The sequence below is a fragment of the Zingiber officinale genome, chromosome 6B, assembly GCF_018446385.1.
Source record: "Zingiber officinale cultivar Zhangliang chromosome 6B, Zo_v1.1, whole genome shotgun sequence".
Classification (NCBI taxonomy): domain Eukaryota; kingdom Viridiplantae; phylum Streptophyta; class Magnoliopsida; order Zingiberales; family Zingiberaceae; genus Zingiber; species Zingiber officinale.
Window position 1 is genome coordinate 91778812 of NC_055996.1, and position 13632 is coordinate 91792443.

Here is a 13632-nt window from a genome sequence, read left to right on the forward strand (position 1 = left end):
GCATTTATCTTACTTCATCCATCTATATTTTTTTTATTACATCATCATTTTAGATTTAATCTGATTAATGAACTATTTCTATCTTCCCTTTTGTACAAAATACAATATATGAACAGGTTGAAAAGAACAATAATGTGCTGCTCATTTAGCTCTTCACCGAAAACAAACATAAGAAAAGCGTGTTCAGGCGTATTAGAAGTTCCCCTGAGAAGCCCATCCCTTTTTCTCTAGTTCCAACCGCAATGCCTTGCCACAAACAAGAAAGACGATGGATCAAACATAAGAAACATAAACAGATTTGATCCTCCAATCTAACTGAGATTTGATCTCGGTCTTTAATGATAAATTAATAAAGAGCAGCCATCACAAACGACCGTAAATCTCGGTCAGATCAGACGGACAAATAGAATTCCTTTTCCAACAAACATGGCGACAACGCAACCAAAGATCAGAGCTATATTCACATCATGCAGAATGAGTAACAAAAGTGCAATTGGGTGTTACCTTTATCCTCTTCTTATTGACATCAAAGTCGAAGTTCCCGGTACGGGATGCTGAACGATACTCTACGATGGAGTTCTTTCCAGGTGGGAACCAAAACTCGACGTCGTCAATAAACTAAGTGCAACAAAATTTATGAATTAGGCTTATTGAATAGTGAATCAAAACTTTTATTTGTAAGCAAGGATTTTAATATTTTACACCCATTATAGGACTTTGGTATTCAACTCTGATGTAGTCTTCTCTTCTTTCAGCGATAAGAGGAGTAAACTTATCGGGCTTCAGTGTTGTCACCTGAACACAAACAGATGAAACACTTGAATAAGATGTTATATGCAAATGCAGAGATGCAAATGAAACTGTGTGGGTTCTGACTCACCACCTGAAGAAGCTCAGTGATGGCTTCCTCTTTGCTTATTGGGTTCTTCCTATTTCCATCTTCAGGATTGTAATTCCTAGGATCCAGAAGAGATTGTATCGGTTAAGCAATTTGATTCTCCAAAAAGCCCTCTCTACTCCTTTTAATTAGGAGATAATATATAACAATAAAAAATAATAAAGAATCAAGACTGGGAAATTTATATATCAACCGTAAGCTGTTCTATAATTTATTCAACATAATAACTGTTGAAAACGTCATGTCAAGATGGGGAGCTATATTGATTCTGATGAAGTTATACAAACACAATCAACTAATTGATGGATCGAAAGCGCTAGAGGGGGGGTGAATAGCGCTCGTGGCTATTTCGTTTTCGAAATCGTAAAAGCTTGTTCAGAAATAACGCAGCGGAAAGTAAATAAAGTAGACACGAAGGATTTACTTCGTTCGGAGCCTGTGACGACTCCTACTCGAAGGACCGCGATCCTTGATCGCTTCCGATGGGCAACAACTATAATTCGTAAAAGCTATTACAAGCTAAGTACAATTTAAGCAGAAAAGAATATTGTACCGACAATAAAAAGACTAAAACTGAAGCTCCGGGTTGTCGTTGCAGCACTTCTGAGTCGAGACGTTAGCAGCTTGTTGCACGGAGAATGCTTAGAAGATTGTTATCTTAAAGTTGCACCTCAACCCTCCTTTTATATGAGGTTCCGGGTGCCTGGGACCTTTCCGGGCGCCTGGAGTGTGACGTGGCCAGCCAACCAGGTTGCTCCACGTCGCGAAGTCGCGCAGGGGATAAAAGTTGGTCCCGGGCGCTCGGACCTCCTTTTTCCAGGAGCCGCTTCTCCTGCAAAACAAGGTTAGTCCGAGCAATTGCATACCCTGCAAGACAATGTTAGAATCTGATAATTCATAAGTGAAAAAGAGCTGACAGTCTTCGGACTGTCCGAGTCTGACTTCGGATTTCCAACCGGAAACCCTAGGTCGACCCGACGCCTACTGTTCCCTCTACGGGGAACGCGTCCTCACCTACTCCACTCAGGAGATTTACCTGATGCCAGTCCGGTCCTCCAGACCGACTGGACTTTCCGCCTAGGGTTACCACCCCCTAGGACCTAGGGTTACCGCCCCCTAGGGTTTTTCTCCACCTAGGGTTACCACCCCCTGGACCTAAGGTTGCCGCCCCTTAGGGTTTTCCTCCACCTAGGGTTACCGCCCCCTAGGACCTAAGGTTGCCGCCCCTTAGGGTTTTCCTCCACCTAGGGTTACCGCCCCCAAGGACCTAAGGTTACCACCCCTTAGTGTTTTTCCCTCACCTAGGGTTACCGCCCCCTAGGACCTAAGGTTACCACCCCTTAGGGTTTTTCCCTCACCTAGGGTTACCGCCCCCTAGGATCTAAGGTTACAACCCCTTAGGATTTTCCCTTTGCCTAACCGCAGCTAGGACTTTCCTGAAACACTTATTCAACACATTAGATCACCACAAACCTTAACTTTGAATCCTTTGCCATTATCAAAACTCAGGTTCGATCGTCGGATGCTCCCCGCACCAACAATCTCCCCCTTTTTGATTATGACAATCGAAATTCAAAGTTAAGTAATAATATGCAGTAAGGTATAAGTACGAGAAAAAAATGACATTACAAACTCCCCCTTAATATAACCTCCCCTTTGGATTTTTGTTCTCTTTTGAATTTCTCTATCTCCCCCTTTGCCATATATAGAAAATAAGCTAGTTTTGAAAAAAACTTAACTTTTTAAGACAAAACTTATCAGAATTTGTTTAATTTAGGCAAGAGGCAGTGAAAAGCAACAAGGAGAATAATTTAAGTGCAAAAAGAACTTTAAACCATTGATTTTGCTAGAGGAGACTTAACGAATTGTGGACAATATAATTTCAAAAAAAAAATTTCAATTTAACGAATTTTCGAAAAAGTTTCAACTTAAATAATTTTCTAACAAAATTTCAAAAAAAAATTCAAATAGACTTAACGAATTGTGGCTTAGTTTTAAAGGTCAGGTCATAAATGATGTTAATTTTAAAGCTAAGTTAAAAATATCCTGAATTTTTAAGACAGGCCAAAAGTAGTTTTTAATTTTAAATACAATTGAATTAAGCTAATTTTAGAACCAACTCAAAATCACTTCCCCTTAATTAATGCCTTAATAAATTCTTTGGGTTCAGAAGTCTAGGTATGAGAGGTTAAAATTATTTTCCTAACTTTCCATCTCACTCATTCTAGATTAACAAGCATATGAGTGAGTGTGAGATGGAGTTTACTTTAATTTACAACATTGAAAATATCAGTTAGAATTCCAAATAGGTGACCATTATTTTGAAGATTTAAGAATTAATTGAGTTTAGAATTTCAAAGAATTTAATAACTTCTGAAAAGGGTTTTGAAATTAATTTTTCAGAGGATATTTCAAATGATTTTTCAAATAATTTTTAAAATAATTTTGAAATTAATTTTTCAAGGGATTTTTCAAATGATTTTTCAAAAGATTTTTCAAAAGATTTTGAAATGATCATTTTTCAAATTAAGTTTAAAATGATTTTGAAATGATTAAGTTTTGAAATTAAGTTTTAAAAGATTTTGAACTGATTTTGAAAAGATTTTTCAAATAATTTTGAAATGAAGTTTTAAAAGATTTTGAACTGATTTTGAAAAGATTTTTCAAATAATTTTTTAAAAGAATTTTAAAAGATTTTGAAATGATTTTGAAAAGATTTTTCTTCAAATAATTTTGAAAGAATTTTAAAAGATTTTGAAAAGATTTTTCAAATAATTTTGAAAGAATTTTAAAAGATTTTGAAAAGATTTTTCAAATAATTTTTTAAAAGAATTTTAAAAGATTTTGAAATGATTTTTCAAATAATTTTGAAAGAATTTTAAATAATTTTTAAAGATTGTGAAATGATTTTGAAAAGAGTTTGAAAAGATTTTTCAAATAAATTTTTAAAAGAATTTTAAAAGATTTTGAAATGATTTTTCAAATAAATTTTTAAAAGAATTTTGAATAACTATCAGTTTGAATTTTTAAAATTCCTTAGTCATCTCACCCATCTAAATTTTCAATCAGGGAATCCTATAATTGTTGTGAGATGAATTATGGTTGAATTTAAGGGTCTGGTTTAACTTTGTGTTAGATTCAGGTTTAGCTTTGGGTTCAACAAGTAAGCATTCTTTGGATAAACTTCTGGGCTATGGTGAGTCACAAGGTACTCATTAAAGTAACCATGCCTTCGAGGTTTCCCAAATAGTCCTACCCATTGAGCTTAATACTAAACCTTGGTCTAACTAGTTAGGATTCATTTAAGGGTAGCTTCGGTCAGTTCCATTTGGCCAAATGCACCAGGTCGAAGCCATATCTTCCTAGACATGCGATGCCCAAGCTTCCCTAACGTACTATCATCCAAAAACTTCACCAGTACCGTGGGTCAAGTTAAACCTAGCCCATTTTGATCTAACATTAATTACCCTGCCGGGTAATCTACTCTTATTTTACCCATTTCGGGTAGATTAGGTTCAGTTACCCTGTCGGGTAGTTCAGTTGGGGGTGCCAGCGAGTCTGGATCCTTCATCTATTTTTATTTAACTTAAGTTGAAATTTACTTTTAATTTGAATTAATTTCGAATTTAATTTAATTTCAAATTTTTAATTTAATTTTGAATTTTGAATTTAATTTTGAATTTTTAATTTAATTTTTAATTTTGAATTGAATTTTGAATTTCGAATTTAATTTTGAATTTTTAATTAAATTTTGAATTTTGAATTTAATTTTGAATTTTGAATTTAATTTTGAATTTAATTTGAATATTAATTTGAATTATGTTCTTAATATTGTTTTTCTATTAGCTCCCCCTGGATCATAGCCTCGATATGGTCTATCAAGGTAATAGACTTGATCCTTGGGGACCCAATAGTGACCATTTCCAACTTGATTAACCAAGTTGGATTTTGGCACCCATGCTTGGACAATTTTTCTATTATTTCTATTGACTAGCGATAAATATGATTTGTATTTTATTTTAGTTTTAAATCCAAGTCTAGTTTTGTTGTAAACGGCTCGCTGTTTTCCAAGAATCAGATCCAGATTCTTGGAGCCCAAGGTGAAGCGTTCCAACGTGTCCTTGAGTTCTTTAATTTGAGCTTTCAAATTAGAATTTTCTTCCTCAAGTTGTTGGACTTGAGTTGAACTCCCATTTTGAACTGACTCAGTTAAAGAGCTCGAGTCAATCGCTTCCTTAAGGGCTGTTACCTCCTTTTGGAGCGACTTAACCCGGACATTGGATTTAGCCAACTTTTTTACTAAGTAAGGTAATAATTCATGCAAGTTATCTAATTGAAATTCTGCGAGTAGTGAACTTACAGTGGATTTTGGTCCTTCGGAAACGAATGCGGATTCGTGGCTTCGATCAAACTCAGTCTCGGATTCACTCTCGGTTTCTGACTCATACTCGGACTCAGTTTCTGCCACGGTTGCTTGTACTGGTAGAGCGAGGAAGCTCGTCGGTTCTTCTTCGTCGGACCCGGATTCATCTGAAGACTCGGACCATATCTTTTCTTCTGTCTTACTTGTACCTGCAACCATCGTAATACCTTCCTCGGCCGAAGTAGTATTATTCTGCTCATCTAATTCAAATAAATCATTTATTAAATTTTTCTTACTTACTTGAGCGTCGGAAGTGCCCTCGTGTAGTTCCATCAACTTTTGTCACAACTCTTTTGCACTTGCGAAGGGGCCGATGCGGTTCAGTTCTTCATTGGTTAGGCCACATTGTAGCATGCAGGTTGCTTTGGCATCGACTTCAACTTTTTTCATTGTGCTAGAATCCTAGTTGATGCATGAGATAAGTTCTCCGGTGTCGTCACGTGGAAGTTCGAGTCCGGTCTGGATGATGATCCACATCTTGACTTGCGTCTTGAGGTGGTATTCCATCCGGTTCTTCCAGTATCCAAAGTCCTTGCCAGAAAAGAGCGGCGGTCGGACGGTGCAGAATCCTTCTTGGAATGCCATTTTAAAAGAATCATGCACACAAAAAATAGCAAAAAATGTATCAGGACTTGATCTTGGATTAGCAGTGCGGTATGGAAGGATAGAAATAGAAGTTCACCAATTTCGAGAAAAAATAATAAAATAATAATAAAATATTATTAAAAATATTTAAAAAATATTATTTCAAATTTTGCCAAATTCAATATTTTATCAATACTAATAAACCGTGAAAGGATAAAAATGAATTTTTCAAAAATAATTTTGGAGGGAAAAAAAACGAAAGGCGTTTTTTACCCTATACAAACGACAAAGCCACGAAAAATGCTTGAATGGTGGTTGCACCGGTTCAAAGCGACCCCGCTCTATTCCAGAAATGTAGTTAGTTCCAGAAATGTTTTATTCCATTAACTTTAAATTTGTAAATTTTGTGCTACTATTCCCTTAGATTTGGATATATTATAAAAACGTAGTTAAAATCCATGGAGTTTCCTTTGGCTCTTCCTGGGGTGACATGTGGTGGGCTCTTTGAAGACATTGCATTTGTCCCTCACATGCAGTCTTCGTCTCTTAATCAAGCCTCCTATGATGGTCACGCCAAGCAGTAGTTAAATTTAGGAGAATTAATTTGGCAGAATGAAGGGATCTATGTGTTGAATTGAATTGGGTACCTACAAATAGCTAACCAATTAAATGAAACCAATCATTGTCATATTATCACATAATCATAGGTATGTATAAGACTATTTGGTGCTAATTCAGAACTAACACTGAGGATATACATGTTCTCAGACTCGAACAGTCACTTTAAGGCATGGATATAACCAAGGAGACAGTAGCTTACCAAGGGGGAGCATAGTGTTGGTTATCGGTAATCTCCTCTGCAGTAGATATGCAGTTATTGGTTGCAGGGCACAGTGCTAGAGAAGGAGGATTCTTCTGAACTCCGAGATAGCTGGGTTTTGTTCCACTATTCATGTCAAACAAGACAGTTTAATGCTGCAATCTTTTTCACTTAAAGCAACATGATAAATAAGAAAAGAGCAAGAAAGTGACTTGACTACTATAAGTGTGACATTGACATTAAGTTCAATACTATATGGTGAGTCGTGAGTTGATAAAAAGTTTTATAAATTAAAATAAATGAGCTCCTACTAATATGTGCTTAAAGCATTTTAGGCCAATGATTGAATATAATAAGTCAATGGGTAAGTTCTCTCATCTAATCATATTTTGACAATTGGTATGATGGACTTCAATCATAGATATGGTGAGGTGATGGAAAATTTTGTCAATATGATTGTATTATCACTATTGGGCCACACAAGTTTGACAGGGACACCAAGCCTTAAATGTGGAAGATTGTAATCCTGCAATTTAGATTGATAGAAGATTTCTAAGATTAGATGAGTGAGTTTTTATTAACCTTAGCTTAAATATTCTTAGGCCAATGGTTGTATTTTACAAGTTACCGAGTTAATTCTCTTATGTAAGTGATAAGTTTCCCTACCGGCAAACAATCTATATGCTAAATATGAGCATGAATGAGGTCTGTATTTCTTGGTTGTTCATACTGCATTTAAGTTAATGAGTTCCACATGAACTTGTAAGGTCAAAAATTATCTTGCTCCTAAATTAAAAAGGTCTGGTTAATGAATTTATTTGTTTCTAATAAAATAGATAACTAACACACCATGGGAATTTCAATTTTGCTATTTTAACCAAGTTTTAATTCCTAGTGTTATAATTGGAATTCAGGGCTGGGCATGTCAAAAATCAAAAAGGGATCCAAAAAACAGAGAATTTCCAGGTCAATTGCTCATGATACATCATGATAATTGTATTCAAGTTTCCACGAAACCTAAATATCTTACTCCTAGAACACCAATCCTTGCAAGCAAAAGTTTTGCACATTCACTCTTCACTTGCAAGTTGTTACCCATCATTAGGTAACAAAGAATTCATTCAATCACATCAACTGCATTTCACTTCATTCATGTTCTAGATCCTGTGCATGAGATGATAAATTGAGCATCTGCAAGAAACAAAAGAAAACAAAAATCCTATATCGAAACTTGAGACTAGAATGAGATCTTCATTTGCTATTACTATTTTTTTCTAAACGCTTTTAAATAAACCGTGCTTTTGCTAGAGATATTACCCGAACTGGAAGATAGCTGCTAATGCTGCAACTTCGCTGCTCCTCAGCAACACTTCCCTTGATTGAAGATAAATGCCAAATCGAACTACAGTTAGAGAGCAAGAGATTCCGGAACAAACTCAGAAGAAATGGTCGAATCTGTCAGGGTTTTCGCGCACCTTCTTCCTAGGCGTGGCTCGAAGGAGTTGGAACTGGCAGCCCTTGGAAGCGATCGGAGTGAGCACAGGAGAAGAAGTGGTTGCGACGCTGCCATCGGAAGCGGCCGTGAGCCGGCGGCGGAAGGCGGAAGAGGGATTATAGATAACTGGTGGATCGGCGTTCCGATAGCCACGTGTTGGGCCGAGGATTACTGAGTAATGGGCTTCATGTTGGGGCAAGTTTAAAACGGGCTTATGGCCTAGCCCATTTATCCTATTTAGATCGAATGAGCTGGGCCGGTAAGCTCCACAAGTTCTGCCCTAGCTCCAAACTACAAATATGCAACCATTTCAGTCAGCGTCTACAATACAGCACTCTTCATCATCTTCTCCTTTCTCGTCTTGCTCTCCGCCGCCGTCGGCTTCTCTTTCGTTGCTAATCCTAACGACTTCGCCGAACCCTTGTATTCATTGATGATCATGGTGAATACATTCTCTTGTATATCTATATATTTTTTCTCCTTTGAAATTGTTGGGAAAATTCGAGATCCGTTGTTTTCCTCTCTAGTTAGTATTTTTTTGTTGATTTTGTTTCTGTTTAGATATGTAACTTTAACATATTCTGCTTACCTTTCTGCAAATCAGCATAGTCAAGATGTTTGTAATTTATGAGATCATCTTTTATAGAGTTTCTCTAACTTGCTTTTGTTTTTTTTCATGTCTTTATCATACATGCTATTTTTCGTATTGAATATAATTATTCTCTCTTATTTTTTCCAGTTGTTTGACAATATTTTCTATTTTTTGTATATATATTTTGGTCTTTGGCTGTTGAATGATTGGTTGTTGCTTGCATTTTTATGATCCCATTCGGTTTCTTGGTATCATCTCCTCCATAGAACTGTATAAGTAATCTATTTTATGCACGCATACTCTCTTATGTAAGAACCTTCTTCAACATGTTTTCGTTCATCCTTGGTGCATTTCTGATTCCTTGAACTGAAATTTTTTGATTTCGTTGTTTCAAGTATTCAATTTGCTCTTATTTATTAATTTTTGAGCCGTGATGTGAATATTTTTCTGCGTTATCTTTCTGCAACTCGTTTGGAGTAGTGAAGATGACTATAAACCACTGAGTTCATCTCAAGTTTATAGAGTTTCTCTAGATTTTTTTGGGTAATTTTTCCTGTCTTTATCAGACTTTCTATAGCATGCCATTTTTTCCTTACAAAAAAAAATTCTCTGATACTATTTTGTATTTTTCTTTCATACACATCTGCACTGATGGTCTCCAACATGCTTTAACACAGCTTTGGTACATATCATATGTTTTTTGAGATACAAATATTCAATTTCATGGTTTCATGTATATTATTAGCGCATATGTATTCTTTGTTTTATGTAAGATCTCTTTTACATCTTTTATTCTATTCTCATTTTTCAATGGAATTTGGCTTTTTTGGATTACTTTTGGGTATAGGTCTTTTACTAGTTAATATTTGTTATGCCTCTAGAATAGTTGTTTTCTTAAACGAGTTCCTTGATAATAAGACATAAAAACTTTTTAAAAAATATTATTAAAATGCCATTTTTAAGAATAAACAAAAACCGAACTAAATTCTAAATTAAAATTGAAATAATGTTAAACAATGTAAAGCTAAATTTGTTGAAATACTCCAAAGGAAAACAAAATTAATTATATCATTATCATTATATATAGTTTTTTAGGATTGGACCATTTGTGGCTTGGGTGGTGTTTTGATCTGTGATGTGAATATTTTCTGCGTTATCTTTCTGCAACTCATTATGAGTAATGGAGATGACTTATTCTACTGAGATCCCCCTATCATCCTATTGGAACTTTTTTAGTTTAGTTTTTTTTTTTACGTGTTTAGCCTAGTTATGAGTACTCACATTATCATCAATTCAAATCAATTGAGATATAGATGCTGATATTTGTTTGTAATCGGTAGTTTAAAAATTATTTGGCTTTTTTTTTGTGTTTTCAATGTGAACATGTTTTTGTTATGGTCAATATCTTCACATATAAGGAACATGCTAGTTTTTGAACCTAGCATAGATTTCAATTCTAAAATCATTCACATCTCTATATCTAAAATTTATGATAAATAATTCACTTTGTTAAATTTAGATCATCACTTTTCATTACATGTTACATTAACTACTTTAAAATTTTTATTATTTTTAATTTTGTTAATATTATCTTTTCTTTCTTCTATTTTTTTATTATTATATTTATAAAATAAGGGGAAGGATTGGGATTCAAAAGAATGAGTGGAAAGAGAGATTTTTTTTTTCTATTTTATTTTTAGAATAGAGTTTATATTTTTTATATTTAGAGAATTACTATTTATCAAATCTAAATTTTAGGAATAGATAAGGTAGTTGATGTACAGGTATTTTTAATTATTTTATTAGAGTAAAATTTTTGAATAGAGTACTTGATATAGATGCTCTTTGATATAGATGCTCTAAGGATTTTGCTATAAGAGGATCAAATTGATTGTTTGAATTAATTGGAACTCAATTTTGTGGAATTGTTAGGATATGTGGACTAGTTGGGTTATGGTGGCGTTTTCATATTATCCAAGTTTCTCATGAAGTGTTGACTGCTCACGGTATAGTTTCATTGTCTTCTGTGCAGTGTAAGCTCTTGATAGCTCGTTTTTGCTAATTTCCTCTTCTTAAAATATTCATTACACATAGTTGTGTTTCGTCGCTCATTATACATACTTTTAGACTTATACTTTTGTTCCAACGGTTGTCTAGTTTCGTTTGGCTAAAATTGCTTCATTCTGATGACCTATTGTTCCCACTATTACTTTGTTTAAGAAGCATTGTATTTTCTGTAGATCGTTAACATTCATTTATTTTATTACATATTTCTCCTAATAATGATATATCTGATGATGATTTTTCTGTAACTGATTTTCTTCCCGTGACCATGTTTTTCAATTGATATCGAGTTATTTTCTTCATTCTTTGAGCGAGCATCAGTGATGTAAAATCTCATTCGTTATCCTTGCACTTTGATTGCCCGTGAAGATAAATGTGGGGAAATTAATACTGAGATGTTCGAACTCAATTCTCTCTTTATAATTGCGTATTTTAATTTTTTTTATCTAAGATACGGAGAAAATAGTGTTAATATTTTTAACGTAGTTGTATTAATTATCCCTATTTTGTTTTATTGAAAATAATTATCTATTTTATTAATTTGTAATTTTTTTAAAAAAATATTCATCTTATTTTGCAAGTTTCGTATCACATGATGTTTCTTCTTATTAAGATTTTAGGTTCATTTTTCTGCTTGTTGTACTGTTTTGTGGTCCCTCGCTGGACTAGGAATATATCGTGGTAAAATCTCAATTTTGACTATCATTATGAATGATCATTTATTTTTTACCTCATTCGTCTATTGTAAGCTATATTAATCACAAGGAGACTTATGATTGATTTTGATTCTGGTTTTTTAATGAATAATAATACATCTGAATTGTTCATTTTGATAATGCTTTGATCTATGAATTAAAATTCTGTACAAATTACAAAGGTCCTTAGAAGTTTCATATATCACAGTTTTATCATTAAATATTCAAGATGATGTTTTAGTTGAATTTCTATTACATACATATTTGTTGTATACCTGAGCAATAATCATGATCTTCAAGCTATGTTTGTCCCAACTATTTGAGTCTGTTACATGGATCTTATTCCAAATAAGTATTGTAGTATATAGTCAAGGTAGTAGTGGTATGGTATAAGGATTTTTTTTTTATTATATATAAATGAATAAATAAATAACCAAGATGTAGTTGAGAGCTAAAATCCATTAGATCTTATTTGATCAGAGTTTTCAAGTTTTTTTTTTTTACTATGCTATATCATCATTTGTTCCAGATTCAATGGAGGAATATGAAGTTTGCCTATCTTGTTTTTTTACATCTTAAGCTTCAATGTGGTCATGGCCCAGAAAGTAGATTAACAATTGTAGCTTCCACCTGTAGCCATAATCTTTTTAGTTTGGAGTGTGATTTTTTATGTGAAGTATGTAGATCTTAGTTGGCCATGAGAATTTCCAAGATGAACTTTGATTCCAAATGTTGAAATTCAAACTGAGAGGAAATAAAATGTTACTGAATTAAGGGTTCTGGCTGGAAGTAAATTACACGTCTGACATTGATTCATCACATTGTCTTTTAATAGCAGGACTGCTTTGTAATCATCTGTATGACGTTACACAACAACTGCTTACTTGCTTAAAGCTGCTTATTACTAATGCGGGTTAATGCTTAAATGTCAAAAACTTGAGAACTTAAGAATTATTTCAATTTCTTTTTTTCTGATATGGCCATGCTTTTAGGCCCTGGGCATTGGTAGCTTGCTCACCAAGTAGATAATTTTGTAATGCGAACCAAAGTCATCTGTTCCTTTCTTAGCTACGAACTGAGATTCTAAGCTATTTCTGACTTTGTGCTTTGTCATCTTATATTTTGAATAGATGGGTAAAGCAAAGGGTGGATCAATATTCATACGGTTGGTCTCCGCTGTTGGCACCGGTTTTTTCTACGTGAAGCGAAAGAATCCCCGAAAGATGATAGAAAAGCTCGAGTTCCGCAAGTATGATCCACGAGTGAATCAACACGTTCTCTTCACCGAGGCAAAGATGAAATGATACCCTACTACTAAATTGCAACGTCCACTCTTATTGCATTATTCTCTCCTTTGCTAATCACTTCCACCGATCAGTACTGTTGTGGAATGTTTACTTTGTTCTGCCTAAATCTTGTTTGAGCATTGAGTGTCTCTCATCCTATATGTGTGAATCCATTTAGTAATATTTCTTTTGAAGGATTTGAATTGTTTTGATTGGTTCTCTTTAGATTTTCAAGTAGTTATTAAATTCTTTGATATTAGAAATTCATCATATTCATTTATATCCATGGTAATCTTCTTTTGGTCCCTTGCCCTTTTTATGATTGTAGATTTCGGTTTAGGCGGTTGCCTAGGCGCTAGGTGGTTTTTAACCGAATTGAAAATCTTCTAATTGGTTAAAGTAGGTGCAATAGTACGATCCTAAGCGTCGAATAAGTTATCTTTAGGCGCTGCCTAAATGAATCGGCGGTTTTTATTTTTTCTAATTTTTGTCCAAAATGATTTCGTTTTGGTTCACTTTGGTTTTTTTTAAAATACTTATAGTCCAAAATGATACTGTTTTGGATCATTTAGTAGCATAATTCTCAACCGTCCAAAAAACGTAAATATTAGTATTGAAATACTAAAAAATATTTTCAAATTATTTATAATTATAAATAGTATTAATATTATTAATACTGAAATTAAAAATATATATATAAATAATTTAAAAATACTAGAGCGTGCTAAGTGCCAGTCGGACATCTGACTAGTACCTAGCACTTTCGACAACATT

The 13632-nt window shown here is 33.9% G+C and overlaps 1 protein-coding gene and 2 non-coding genes across 5 annotated transcripts; 2 read left to right on the forward strand and 1 right to left on the reverse strand.

Moving 5' to 3' along the window:
* Positions 1-3: 3 nt before the first annotated feature.
* LOC121993152 lies at positions 4-8362 on the reverse strand. 3 transcript variants are annotated; one of them, XM_042547836.1, is made up of 7 exons: positions 8202-8362; positions 8044-8100; positions 6727-6852; positions 884-956; positions 703-795; positions 505-618; positions 4-246 (listed from the first exon to the last, which is right to left on the reverse strand). In XM_042547836.1, the coding sequence occupies exons 1-7, from the start codon at positions 8294-8296 to the stop codon at positions 193-195; spliced, it is 612 nt and encodes a 203-aa protein (XP_042403770.1). In that variant the 5' UTR covers positions 8297-8362; the 3' UTR covers positions 4-192. The 3 variants fall into 3 exon arrangements, with proteins under 3 accessions (XP_042403770.1, XP_042403769.1, XP_042403771.1); XM_042547835.1 differs by having other exon boundaries at positions 881-956; positions 8202-8361; XM_042547837.1 differs by lacking the exons at positions 6727-6852; positions 8044-8100; positions 8202-8362 and adding an exon at positions 5259-5438 and having other exon boundaries at positions 881-956.
* Positions 8363-9234: 872 nt separating this feature from the next.
* LOC121993475 lies at positions 9235-9324 on the forward strand. The gene has a single exon (XR_006115317.1). It is a non-coding gene; the product is annotated as a small nucleolar RNA snoR27 (small nucleolar RNA).
* Positions 9325-11188: 1864 nt separating this feature from the next.
* On the forward strand, positions 11189-11278 carry LOC121993474. Its single transcript, XR_006115315.1, has one exon. It is a non-coding gene; the product is annotated as a small nucleolar RNA snoR26 (small nucleolar RNA).
* The last annotated feature ends 2354 nt before the right edge of the window (positions 11279-13632 follow it).

Coding starts and splice junctions, on each gene's coding strand:
- LOC121993152 (XM_042547835.1), bottom strand. CDS start 8,296: ATGGCAGCGTCGCAACCACTTCTTCTCCTGTGCTCACTCCGATCGCTT. Junction 6,853..8,043: donor GCAGCTATCTTCCAGTTCGG/GTAATATCTCTA, acceptor TGACATGAATAG/TGGAACAAAACCCAGCTATC. Junction 796..880: donor TCACTGAGCTTCTTCAGGTG/GTGAGTCAGAAC, acceptor GTTTGTGTTCAG/GTGACAACACTGAAGCCCGA.